The 13,750-nt window shown below is 35.4% G+C and overlaps 1 protein-coding gene across 1 annotated transcript; it reads right to left on the bottom strand.

Annotated features, from left to right (window-relative positions):
- Positions 1–2,957: 2,957 nt before the first annotated feature.
- LOC138308167 (DCN1-like protein 1) lies at positions 2,958–13,480 on the bottom strand. The gene is made up of 7 exons (XM_069249111.1): positions 13,442–13,480; positions 13,137–13,350; positions 11,260–11,428; positions 9,880–10,010; positions 8,965–9,047; positions 7,933–8,029; positions 2,958–7,070 (listed from the first exon to the last, which is right to left on the bottom strand). Exons 1-7 carry the CDS (start codon positions 13,442–13,444, stop codon positions 6,991–6,993), a joined length of 777 nt encoding a protein of 258 aa, XP_069105212.1. The 5' UTR covers positions 13,445–13,480; the 3' UTR covers positions 2,958–6,990.
- Positions 13,481–13,750: the final 270 nt, after the last annotated feature.

Genomic DNA, 13,750 nt, shown 5'->3' with positions numbered 1-13,750 from the left:
TCCCCCGGGGGCCTGAGGGGCGGGGTCAAATGGGGTCAATTTGGCTATTTCCATAAAATCGACTTCTTCTCTGAAACTAAGCAAGAGATAGCACTCATAATGCAATGGTAGAATCGTTATAGGGTGGGGATTCAAAATTGTACAAATGATGGGGCTGACCCCCGTGGGGCCTGAGGGGCGGGGTCAAAAGGGGTCAATTTGGCTATTTCCATATAAACGACTTCTTCTCTGAAACCAAGCATGGGATAGCACCCATAATGCAATGGTAGCATCCTTATAGGGAGGGGATTCAAAATTGTACAATTAAATGGGGCTGACCTCCCGGGGGCCTGAGGGGCGGGGTCAAAAGGGGCCAATTTTGCTATTTCCATATAAACGACTTCTTCTCTGAAACTAAGCGTGGTATAGCACCCATAATGCAATGGTAGCATCCTTATAGGGAGGGGATTCCAAATTGTGCAAATGATGGGGCAGACCCCCCGGGGGCCTGAGGGGCGGGGTCAAAAGATCCAATTAGGCTATTTCCATATAAACAACTTCTTCTCTGAAACTAAGCATGGTATAGCACCCATAATACAATGGTAGCATCCTTATAGTGTGGGGATTCAAAATTGTGCAAATGATAGGGCTGACCCCCCCGGGGGCCTGAGGGGCGGGGTCAAAAGGGGTCAATTTAGCTATTTCCATATAAATGACTTCTTCTCTGCAACTAAGCATGGCATAGCACCCATAATGCAATGGTAGCATCCTTATAGGGTGGGCATTCCAAATTGTGCAAATGATAGGGCTGACCCCCCGGGGCCTGAGGGGCGGGGTCAAAAGTGGTCAATTTCCATATAAATGACTTTTTCTCTGCAACTTAACATGGGATTACGCTCATAATGCAATGGTTACATCCTTATAGGCTTTGGATTCAAAATTTTGCAAATGATGGGGCTGACCCCCGGGGGGCCTGAAGGGTGGGGTCAAAAGGGGTTAATTTAGCTATTTCCATATAAACGACTTCTTCTCTGCAACTAAGAATGGAAGAGCACTTATAATGCAATGGTAGCATCCTTATAGGGTTGGGATTTAAAATTGTACAAATGATAGGGCTGACCCCCGGGGCCTTAGACGCCAATAGATGCAAGGTCAAAAAGGTCAATTAGGCTACTATTTTCATATAAATTACTTTGCCTCTGAACCTATGTATTTGATAGCATATTTGTATGGTATCAAGAGCATCATTGTATGGTTGTGATTCAAAATTAAACTCTGGGAGTCAATTTTGCTTATTTTTCTAATTGTCAAAGTCTTGTGATAATTACTAACAACAAGAGATCCCAGAGGGATCTTGGTGCCCACCAAAGAATGATCTATGTCTGACAATGGAAAGAGGGATCTTTTTCAAACACACAACATATAAAATTTGAGACAGATCGCTATTGTACTTTCTAAGAAATAGTGGTAACAAACTTTAACTATCAAAATCCAAGATGGCGGCCGGTTGGCCATCTTGTTTACCGATCAGTCCCGAAAGGCATTATGCATCAGTCCTAAAAGGTACTATGCACAACTAGGATACAAGGGGAACCTACATATAAAATTTGAGAAAGATCCCTTCAGTACTTTCTGAGAAATAGCGGTAACAAACTTTAACAATCAAAATCTAATATGGCCGTCGGTCGGCCATCTTGTTTACCGATCGGTCCCAAATAACAATATGCACAACAAGGGTCCTTGGGGAACCTTCATATGAAATTTGTGAACGATACCTTCAAAACTTTTTGAGAAATAGCGGTAACAAACTTTAACTATCAAAATCCAAGATGGCCGCCTGTCGGCCATCTTGTTGACCGATCAGTCCCAAAATGCAATATAAACAACTAGGGCCCTATATATGAAATTTGAGAAAGATCCCATCAGTACTTTTTGAGTAATAGCAGTAACAAACTTTAACTATCAAAATCCAAGATGGCAACCTGTCGGCCATCTTGTTCACCGATCGGTCCCAAAATGCAATATGCACAACTAGGGTCCTAGGGGAACCTGTATATGAAATTTGAGAAAGATCCCTTCAGCACTTTCTGAGAAATAGCGGTAACAAACTTTAACTATCAAAATCCAAGATGGCCACCTGTCGGCCATTTTGTTTACCGATCGGTCCCAAAATGCAATATGCACAACTAGGGCCCTAGGGGAACCTATATATGAAATTTGAGAAAGATCCCTTCAGTACTTTTTGAGAAAGAGCGGTAACAAACTTTAACTATCAAAATCCAAGATGGCCGCCTGTCGGCCATCTTGTTTACCGATCGGTCCCAAAATGCAATATGCACAATTAGAGTCCTAGGGGAACCTGTATTCCCTGTATACGAAATTTGAGAAAGATCCCTTCGGTACTTTTTGAGAAATAGCGGTAACAAACTTTAACTATCAAAATCCAAGATGGCCACCTGTCGGCCATCTTGTTGACCGATCGGTCCCAAAATGCAATATGCACAACTAAGGTCCTAGGGGAACCTACATATGAAATTTGAGAAAGATCCCTTCCGTGCTTTCTGAGAAATAGCGGTAACAAGAATTGTTAACGGACGGACGGACGACGGACCACGGACGAAAGGCGATTTGAATAGCCCACCATCTGATGATGGTGGGCTAAAAAACCAGGTGAGCGATACAGGCCCTCTGGGCCTCTTGTTTCGAATATAGGTTATGTAATTGTGTGATAAAAAGTATCTAAAATTTGTGTTTATTAAGCAAGATATTTATGAAACTCATCTCAAAGGTTTTAATTTTTGCTTGCTAAGGCTTGTAAAAATAAGAACTTCTTAAGACTCATTCCTTAAAATCTCATGAAATGAACACTCATTTAAGATTCTACACAATTGTATTTAAGACATTTGTAGCAAAAACAGGTACTCAACATAAACAAATATGCCAAGGAAACATTTACAAAGAAACAAAACTTTAGTATGTACATTATTAAGAAGTTTTATTTTGCATTACTGGTATACACAAAATATTTCAATACAGCATCATCATTAAACTTCCATGTTTACAAAATTCAGACTTATAAAGTCTTTTCAAAGGGAAATTTAACACACCACCTGACACCCCATAACCATTTCATTAACCCTCTTCGTTGCCTTGCTTTGTGAAATCTTATACTAAGTATCTTAAATTTTTTTGAAACTACATTATGTTCATCTAACCAAAGTATCACCAAATTCAAAATCACTTGTCTCCAATTAAATGCAGAGTGAAACTGAAAATATATAGGTTTCTCGATATGATTTCTTTTTCAAATTGATTAATCGCTTACTCAGTGCACAATAATTTTGTGAAATGTTAGCTCAAATTTGGCTCTATTACGTACCTCTTTATTTTTTTTCAATGTTTTTCAGCAACCTGGGTGCTTGTTGGGTCGACAACAAAAAGCAAGTTCCTTGTTAAGATTTTCACACTTTTCCATACAAAGGAATGTCCCTTTAACTGACTTTTATTTAAAGGAATAACTATAGCATTCATATTAAATGTAATATCAATTAAATAATGTGACACAAAGGGAAGTAACTCTAAAAGACAAGATCATGCTACTTCAAACACTCTTAGAGTATTTGATAAAAAAAAAAGGAAAATCACAAAGTATTTATTGGAACCAATTAGGATCTAAGTACTGTAACCATTATTTTGAAATTTAACTTTAATAAGAAATATAAAAAAATAATACATCTGAGAAGTAAGGACTGATTCTTTTTTGTGAGAAAAATGTTCAAAACAAATTCAATTCTGTTTAACTCATTAAATTCACCTCTGGAAACACATTTAACTCTTCTGATTAAAGACTGGAACAGCTCATAATGAAATTTTAGGGGTGAATGATTTCATAGTTTCAGAGATCCCACTAAAATCCAAATCAATTCACCTTGTCTCTCTATAACACAATGCAACTATATCTAGTCTACCATAGTAAGAACTCTCTTTGAAGAAGATATCAAACTGGGATTATCTTCTGGAAACAGACAGAACTCTAAATCCTAGAAGTATAAATTCACCTTGAATGCATTGAACTAGTTCACTACTTAGTCACCATCTGCGTGTATTCCGTCTTTGCATACAACAGAGTTAGCTGCGGGTAGGTATCGATTGTTACGTCATTATTTTGTGAGCGCAATTGACAGGGTTTTCTCTACAAAGTCTGACGTTACGTTTACAAACACATGACGTCACAATCAATACCTACCCACAAGGTTAGATAACTCTGTAATGTGCCAATATGGAATAATACATAGAGCTGAAAAATCAGAGAAGGAATTTGATTTCCATATAAGAGTTTACGTATGCTGCCACTTTAGGTTGATCTGTGACTTAGGAAAAAGTGATACATACCGCTCCACACTGATAAAATTAATTTGACACCATGCAATATGGATTTCTAAATGAAGTTCAATAATATGTTATGCTAACAAATGTTTATAACATACACTCCGATGCAACATTCCATTTCTTACAAAAGTTGAAGAAATTGACAATACTGTTCATGTACTTATACTGGGTGTGAAAGATTCCATTTATCAAATAGGCTCAAGAATTTGACATGCATGACGACCATTTTTAAACCAAATATCCTAAGATGTAGGAATATATTTATAACAAACAATATTAACATATAAAGTTAATAACATTTCATTATTGGATGCCATTACTGAATGCTAATTTTTGCTTGCTAAGACAATCTGGAAACATTTTACTTATATCATACTGCAATATTTCTTCAGAAATCACTACAAAAGTTTATTAAATGTCATTAAAGTTTTTAACAGAATTTTATTAGATATGTCTTACATACAATAACTCTGCAACAAAAAATGGGCCAATTATGTAACAAATAGATTTTAATTACAGGATTTAACTACTTTTAGCTTACCAACCCTCTAATTTCAATACAGTTATATTGTAGAAACCAACTGAGGTATAATTTTACTTCAAACTCTTTTCACTTCAATCTATGAAATAATTTAGATATTTTAAGTGAAAATGACACAGGAAAATTTAGGCATCAAAACATATAATTCAGTATGGGCAAATATCTGCTGCTTCTGCATTGAGCAAGCCCTAGGCCTGGCTGTACTCAATTTGCCCTCTTCTACTTCTAGAATATAACTTCCGATCACTTGATTTGTAGCTCTTCTACTTCTGGTGGCTCTTCCGTCTATAATTAGAAGATCTTTTGAGAAGACTTCTCAGAAGAGTGCAAATCGAGCTGGCCTCAGCATATCTACTAATGAAATATATTGGACAAATTGGAAATGGTAACATACCAAACGTTAGCTATCTAAAATACCTCAAATGCCAACATTATCAATAGTCATTCCATGAAAAAATCACACACAAGTATATATGAGAACTTCCATTAAACTGTAACAGCACTTCATATAAATATAATGTTACAATTAAATGCTTTAGAAAAATTGTAGGTCTACAACAAAGAATGATTTCTGATGAATATACAATGGTGAATCTTAATATGAAATTGAATGAGAATTTTTCTTCGTAGATTAGAGACTGCATGGTATATTTACTATGACAAGGTATATCTGACTAAACCACTGATTGAATTCTCATGTAACAATGAATCTGATAAAATTTCCACAAGTATGTACCGGTACACTAAATATACATACATGTAACTTAGCGATAATCTTACTCAACATTTATCAAGTAACGGAATCGTTAATATTACAATTACACTATGAAAAGATGCCTGCTACCATAAAGACCAGTTTCATGGTGTCACATATAGCCTATTACGACACAATATGACATACACACAAATAATGTACATGTATGTATAAAGATCATTTAGCTATATAAGACCATTTTTTTCTTCAAAAATAAGGTAGCAGCCCCTACCCCCCCTTCCAACACCTCATATTAAATGCTCTGAAATTAAAGTGCCCTTAAAGGTACATTTACAGTAAGTTACAGTATGTTTCTATATGGTATTTATCTAAGTTTAGACAAATATGTGCTTATATCTAATCCAAGAAACCTGAAAACACCAGTGACAAGTGATGTACTGATAATCATGGGATGTATTCATGTACGTGATACCCGATAACATTTGTGTGGGACTAGTATCTCCATTGGTGATGGAACGTTATTTTTTGTGATCTTCCCGCTGAAATGATTTTAGTGCGGGATATAATCTTTTGACGTCATTCCATCACCAATAGAAACAATAGTCCCACACAAACGTTATCAGGTACCAGGTGGTACATGAATGAGTCCCATTAAATGATTCAATTTGAAAAGTTTAATTCGATGATCAATTTTGCATATAAAAAATTTATTTTGAAAATTTCCATTGAAATACATGTAGATTGTTCATTTGTTTTCAGTGTTTTTGTGTACAGGTAGACTAAAATCAAGTGTGGTACCCTTGGAGTATTAAGGATGTTCTGTTAGTGGTGTAACAACACATTACATAACCCATACTTTGGAAAAAGAAGTTTTACCGTAGAAATAACCTCAGACACCAATCATTCCCTGATTGTCCTTGATCATTAATTGAGATATTAATTGAGCAGCAATTCCTTAATTTATTTCATTAGCTGTTAATAGAAGTGATCAAGGCTCACAGGTAGAATTTATTTGTGTTCTCGCGATTACCAGCAGAGTGAAGTTTAGTTTAAAAGATCATTGAAACCAGCAATACAGACATAAAGACGTTGTCACTGTCTCCAACTCTTCAAACATTAAAAAAAAAAAAGAGGGGGAGTTACAAATAGTTAGAATACATGCATCTCGATTAACAAACAGCAACAATAACAAAATCCCCCGTTTCGTAATACACAAAATAAAAAAGTGCTTCCCCCTCACGAATAAACTTTGACAACAGTTAAACAGTTGAATGGCCTAACATCCTCTTACACATTATTCTGTTCAACATGTTCATACAGAATGTAAAATTTAAATAGTTCACATGTTTAAAATGTCTTATCACTATCATACAGTTGTACTGCGATGTCCCTGAATCAAAGGTTTTGCATATTCTACAAACTCGTCAATCAGCACCGGCCATGCTCCTGAAATAAACAAAACAAAACAATACAACACACAAAAATCCAATCTTTTGTTCTTTCAAAATTTAATTTTCATAATCTTTTATCACAGGAACAGATCTAGATGATACCAACACTGGACAGATCAAGCTTTCAGATGATAATAAATCAGAAATATATAAGAAACAGATGTGTAGTCAAATGTAAAACAGAACGGTAAACCAATGGCTAACTAAAACCCCACTACCCCACAATCGAGACCATGGCAACAATTTTTTGAAAATTGGACCAAGCATGCTCACCAATGAACATGTCAGGTGAGAAATAATGGACATCCACGTGTGACAACACTTAACAAGTTTGAAAAACACTTATCTAAAATGTTTTTGGCCATTTTACAAACCCCTGTGTATAGTGATCTGGATACCATGACAGCCAAAGTTTTGGGGAAATAAAGACTTCTTACAGATCTACATGTACATACGATTCCCACAACAACTGTGAAGTTTCAGTAAAATTAGTCCAGCGGTTTAGGAGCAGCTGTCCATGCAAGATTTGTGTATGACAGACAGGGTGATTTCAGTAAACCTCACAAAATTGTTAGAGTATAATGAACTGATAGCAATTATCAAAGATGTATTATTTAATTCCATTGTATAAGATCTTATGCTGTACTGGTGGTCAATATAAGTATGACATAGAACTGTCTAAAAACATTAGTTTTACATAAAATCTAAACAATCTCCACAACAGACCAAATTCAGGACCTCTGGCTTATGGATCTGATACTCAACTGAATGAGCTTACGAGAAAAATCTCCAAGAGGTACATTGTGGCTTGTATTCACCAGGCTACATAACTCTCAATAAAAGTAAAGAGCCAATACCTTCTTCATCATAGTTTGTCAAATCCTCATTTATCATTGTACAGAAATCGAGCAGGAGGTTCCACGTGTCCTTTGGGATGGATCTCTTGTGGTGTTCCTGTGTAAAAATACAGACAAAATGTAATACTGAATAGAAAGAGCAGTTCTCTTAAGTTTCTGTGTAAAATACATAATATATAGAAAGAGTGCATCTGTTGTGGTGTTCCTGTGTAAAATACATACTGTATAGAAAGAGTGCATCTGTTGTGGTGTTCCTGTGTAAAATACATACTGTATAGAAAGAGTGGATCTCTCGAGGTGTTCCTGAGTAAAATACATACTGTATAGAAAGAGTGGATCTGTTGTGGTGTTTCTGTGTAAAATACATACTGTATAGAAAGAGTGGATCTGTTGTGGTGTTCCTGTGTAAAATACATACTGTATAGAAAGAGTGGATCTGTTGTGGTGTTCCTGTGTAAAATACAAACTGTAAAGAAAGAGTGGATCTGTTGTGGTGTTCCTGTGTAAAATACAAACTGTAAAGAAAGAGTGGATCTGTTGTGGTGTCCTGTGTAAAATACAAACTGTATAGAAAGAGTGGATCTGTTGTGGTGTTCCTGTGTAAAATACAAACTGTATAGAAAGAGTGGATCTGTTGTGGTGTTCCTGTGTAAAATACAAACTGTAAAGAAAGAGTGGATCTGTTGTGGTGTTCCTGTGTAAAATACATACTGTATAGAAAGAGTGGATCTGTTGTGGTGTTCCTGTGTAAAATACATACTGTATAGAAAGCGTGGAACTCTTGGGTGGCGTTCTTATGTAAAATCTAGACTGAATAGCCGGAGTTAAAATACAGACAAAACTTGAGGAAATTAATTGGATCAATTGACTCTGTAAGCAGGTAAGAGACATAACTCTTGCCCTCTCTTGGCCTAGTCTTACAATTTTTTCATGAGTTTCAAACATTGATCAGATATGAAGTATATAACAAGTTGTTTTTTTATTCAAAAGTAGGAATGTTTTTTATTTAAAAGTAGGAAAATAACAACTTACTGTCAAAAAGTCACTCCATAGTTTTAAGAATTTAAATCTTCCTGATAAAACTATATTCCAATATGCTATAGCCATTTCCAGATCTGAAACAAGAATCAATGAATGTTACTTTAATACATTTACAACGACAGCAGTTAAAATCTGCATACACATTATTTGATTTCCCAGCATTCTCAACATGATGTTTTTTTATGCAAATTTATGAAAGAATAATGCTTATATGCCCCCAATTAGTATAATGCATTAAAGGTATTTTACTAAGGCTTTGGATCACGGTAAACAAAGATTAGTTACAGTGTATGCCACCTTTCTATGCAGATCAAAGGCTAAAGATCAATATTTATATTCTTTATTTGCATATTACAGAGTTATTTGCCCTTGCGGGTAGGTATTAATTGTGATGTGAGCATATCTTTTCACAGAATTTTGCTCATGCTTCAACGATTTTAAAGTCCCCTAACTCCTGCAAATATTGACGGATTTTGAGAACTATCGAACCCATGTTAGATCTCATTAATATAAAGCAACATACCAAATTTGGTCGAAATCAGACAATAAATACTAAAGCTATGGAGCGGAAGCCATGATTTTTCTGTTTTGAGGATTTTAAAGTCCTTAACTCTTGCAAATATTGACGGATTTTTACCATTTTTTAACGCATCCGAGATCTCGCCCTTCTATGCAGATCAAAGGCTAAAGATCAAAGGGGATATTGATATTCTTTATTTGCATACTACAGAGTTATTTGCCCTTGCAGGTATGAATTAATTGTGATGTGAGCATAGCTTTTCACAGAATTTTGCTCACAAAATAACCTCATCATTGACTTTATCAAAACCTACCCGCAAGGGAGGTAACTCTGTAATGTGCAAAGATAGGGTCAGCATGTCTATAAGATAATAACACAGTACAAACCTAATCCCTTTTGTCCTGGATTTTTGGCATAATTAAATGTAAATTGGTAGAAGTCTTTAAACTTGTTTTGATCACGTATTTCCTGCTCCAGACCGGGACATTTGTTTTTTAGTTTTTCAACACTATCACATCTGAAAGACAAAACAATGATCAAATCTTCAATACTTCCGATGAACATCATAAACCTGAATGACATTTTGTCCTTAATTTTCTACAGATACGTACATTATCCTTAGGTTTGCTGATTAAAATGTCTGACATATTGCCACAAGCCCTCCACCTCTGGGTTGCAGGCTTGAATCCCATGTGGGGCAGTTGCAAGGTACGAACAGCTGGTCAGTGATTTTTCTTAGAGCACTCCGCTCTCCTTTGCCTATCAACCCAAACTGATTAAAATCATATCTTGATTTCACATCGGTGCGGTTAACCTCCTCTCTGTTGCATCTGCTGATATAACAGAGAGGAGGTTTACCCGAACGGCATGAGAATCAAGAAATGATTTGAATCAGATTGCCTAACAACCTGGCATGACCTTAAGTAACCCTGGCTCGTAAAAGGAAATTATTATAGTTTAACTTATCCAACAACAAAACATTTATAAATCTTTGTAAATATAGCACACTACAGCTAATATAGTGTTTCTTTGACTCACTGGGATTACCATAAAAACATCCCTGTATTTACATTTATAATCCTTATCAAAACTATCCTGTTTCTATCTCCGACTAGATGAGTACATATTGGTAAACCTATCACTCACCACATGATTTTAAATTTTCTTAAAATCATGAAAAGATCCCACAAAATCAACAGACTATACAGGATGTCAAATCACTTCATTTTTAGCCAACATTCGAGTTGGAAAATATCATGGTAATGATAACAGTGAAGATTTTATACCTTTGACAAATGACCAGGGTCCAGTTTCACTATCATTCATGAAATTTAACTTAAAATTCTCCATATATAGGAAAGAATTAAAGAAGTAGAAGGAAAATCTTGTAATTCAGTTAAGGAGCACTTCCTTATAATCCATAATGCTTTTCTATGAAGAATTCTAAGTTAAGGGATTCCTTAAAGTTAAAGAATGTTCATGAAAGTAACTGAGCTCAGGTAGCAAAGTACCTGTACACAACTCTTCAGGTGTAAAAGTGAAATTTGAAGATTGATGTTCGTCGATAGGGCATGTACATATAGCCTCATATATGACAAGAGTAGTGAGATCCAGTCATTTCGGCCCATTACAATGCCATAACATAGAGTTGTATATTCAGCAGTGATAATAACAACATTAAGAACTCACACATTTCAATGACAAATATGTAAATATTCACTGGTTGCGTAACAATATCACTACGTAAGACATTTAATGAATTTTACCCGAGATCAGCCATTCCTGTAATAAACTCTTCTCTGGTGAATTCACACTGAGTTGCTGCCTTGAACTTCCACGCAATAAGGAGGACCGTTCTGGATTCTGGGCTCAGAGTGAGATCCTCGAGGAATTTCATCACACCATCCACAGTCATTTTATCATCTTCATTTGGATCTAAAAAGAATATCATAAAAGACACCATAAAGAATATATCTTAGCTTTTATGATTAAAATTAACATAAAAATCAACATAATTAATGTTTACATATTAATAAAATATGTATTTATATATCTGTGTATTTGATATTTAAAACTTTCGAGAAATTCCTGTTAACACTACAATTGACACACATACTGCCGGTCAAGATAAACTCACCATTACCAAAATGTTTTATGTATCATGACTTAGTTCCACATCTGACACTACTATCATAAGATGACTTAAGTGATTGTAATGTTTATATATTCATTCCAACCATATTCACAGAAACATCATTTTTACAATTTCAAAATCCCTGTATTATCTTTTCTTTATTTGCTTAAGTGACAAATGTATGTATATTGTAATAAATTGTTTTTTGGGAATTGATTGCTTTGTAATATCTTTTTCAGTGGCTATTTATGTCTTCAGTGATATTACTCTGAATTTTAAAATATTATCATTGCACTGTTTTGTAATGGTGCTCTTACATTTCCAACAACAGTAAAAAACATACACTCTTATTTGGACTAAAGTTTATTTTGGTGCTTGACATGGAAAACCAAGATTACTCGACCATCATCACCTCATGCATCAGCTTTCCAAAGTTTTGAACCAAAATAAACCTTGTATTGTAAAATAATAGGCCCTAGGGCCTTAACGGTCATCTGACTATCTTGGCAATAGTCATATTGGAAATAAATTAATTAGACAAATTATCATAGTAACCATCTTTGATTTGAGATCAACCAGAGATGTAACAAGTTGTTACTAAACAACACTTTGTCAAGATCACATCAGGCAGTTTTAAACCAAATCGCAGCAGTAGATCTGTAGTAGAAGTTCAAAATATGTTTTTTTTAAGATGGCTGCTGTGGCCCCCATCTTGGATTTTGGATTAACCCGAAAAATAATAACATTTAGTATAAACGACCATGTCAGAATCATTTTAAGTAAGTTTCAGCTAAATCGGACTAATAGAACTTGAGAAGAATTTCAAATGTGTTTTCAAGATGGCGGCTGTGTTGGCCATCTTGGATTTCGGATCAACCTGAAAAATAACAACACTTAGTCAGGACCATATCATGATCAGAATCATTTCAGGAATCACACTTGTAGAACTTGAGAAGAAGTTCAAAATGTGAAAAATTAACGCATGGCGGACGATGACAGACTAAACATGATGACTAAAAAATACTAAACAAGGCATCAATTCTGGACAACTTATACAATGGTGGTTAGTGGTGAACATGTCCCAACATAATACCACGAGCCCATGGCCACCACCTCAGGGTTGCGTGTTTGATTTCCATATGGGTCAGTTGTCGGTTGTTTTTTCTCTGGGTACTGTGGCTTTCCTCCTCTAACAAACCAGATATTCATTAAATGACCCCGACTGTTAACACCTGTAGGATGTTAAACTAGTCTAATCAAACCAATAGGCCTATCTTGTGATCACAGTCGAGGATTTGTTATCAAAATGTCTTGAAATTTTTTATCAAACTCATACGACCAACCTTAAATGTATGATAATCCGCTACACAAATTACAAATTAGAGGAAAGTCGACGAATGCGGTGCAATACACAAATAACCAGAAGACAATAAACAAATGAAGGACGTCTCGACCAGCATTTACAGGGAATGGTGGTTAAACATCCGGCTTCTATTCGGACCAATTTACCCTTGTATCGTGTCCATAGTTGCTCCAGTCTTTTCCTATCCACTGTTGCCCTAGAATCACAACTGTAGCGGTCTGGGCTTTGGAAAAAGTTGTCAACTGCTACATCCAATTTCCAGTCGAAAGCGGACAGACAAGTGATCGCTGACTTCTCCCCGGTCTGTGTAAAGGCTATAAACTGCCTTACTTTGTCCTTCTGTGAACTCTTTAACTTATGCTTAAAAAGAAAGAGAAATATGATTTCACAACACAATAAATATCATTCTTAAACAGTACTTTCTCTTTTGCGTATCTGACAGATGCCTTACCATTTCTGTTTTTCGCCATATTAGGGTCAATGGGGTCACGCATGCGCAAGCGGAAAAGAATTTTGTGGTCAGAGTTAGGCCCAGTACCTTATAAAGAAAATAAATTAAGTAACCTAAGAATTCATTGCGATATAAATATACGGAGTTTAGTGGTGCTTTGGTTAAAAATTTTACAAGTTTTTAAGTTATTTGTTTTTCCTTAGGGAATGTCTAAACGAAGAACCGATAGAGAAAATCCGGAATATAATAATTTGTTATGCATTTATTTTGATTGAAACAAAATCAAATTGAGTATAAAAAGTACTTAAT

Source organism: Argopecten irradians, chromosome 14 (genome assembly GCF_041381155.1).
Source record: "Argopecten irradians isolate NY chromosome 14, Ai_NY, whole genome shotgun sequence".
Taxonomy (NCBI): Eukaryota; Metazoa; Mollusca; class Bivalvia; order Pectinida; family Pectinidae; genus Argopecten; species Argopecten irradians.
The sequence above is the reverse complement of the archived record's forward strand: the minus strand, read 5'-3'. Positions and strand labels throughout refer to the sequence as shown.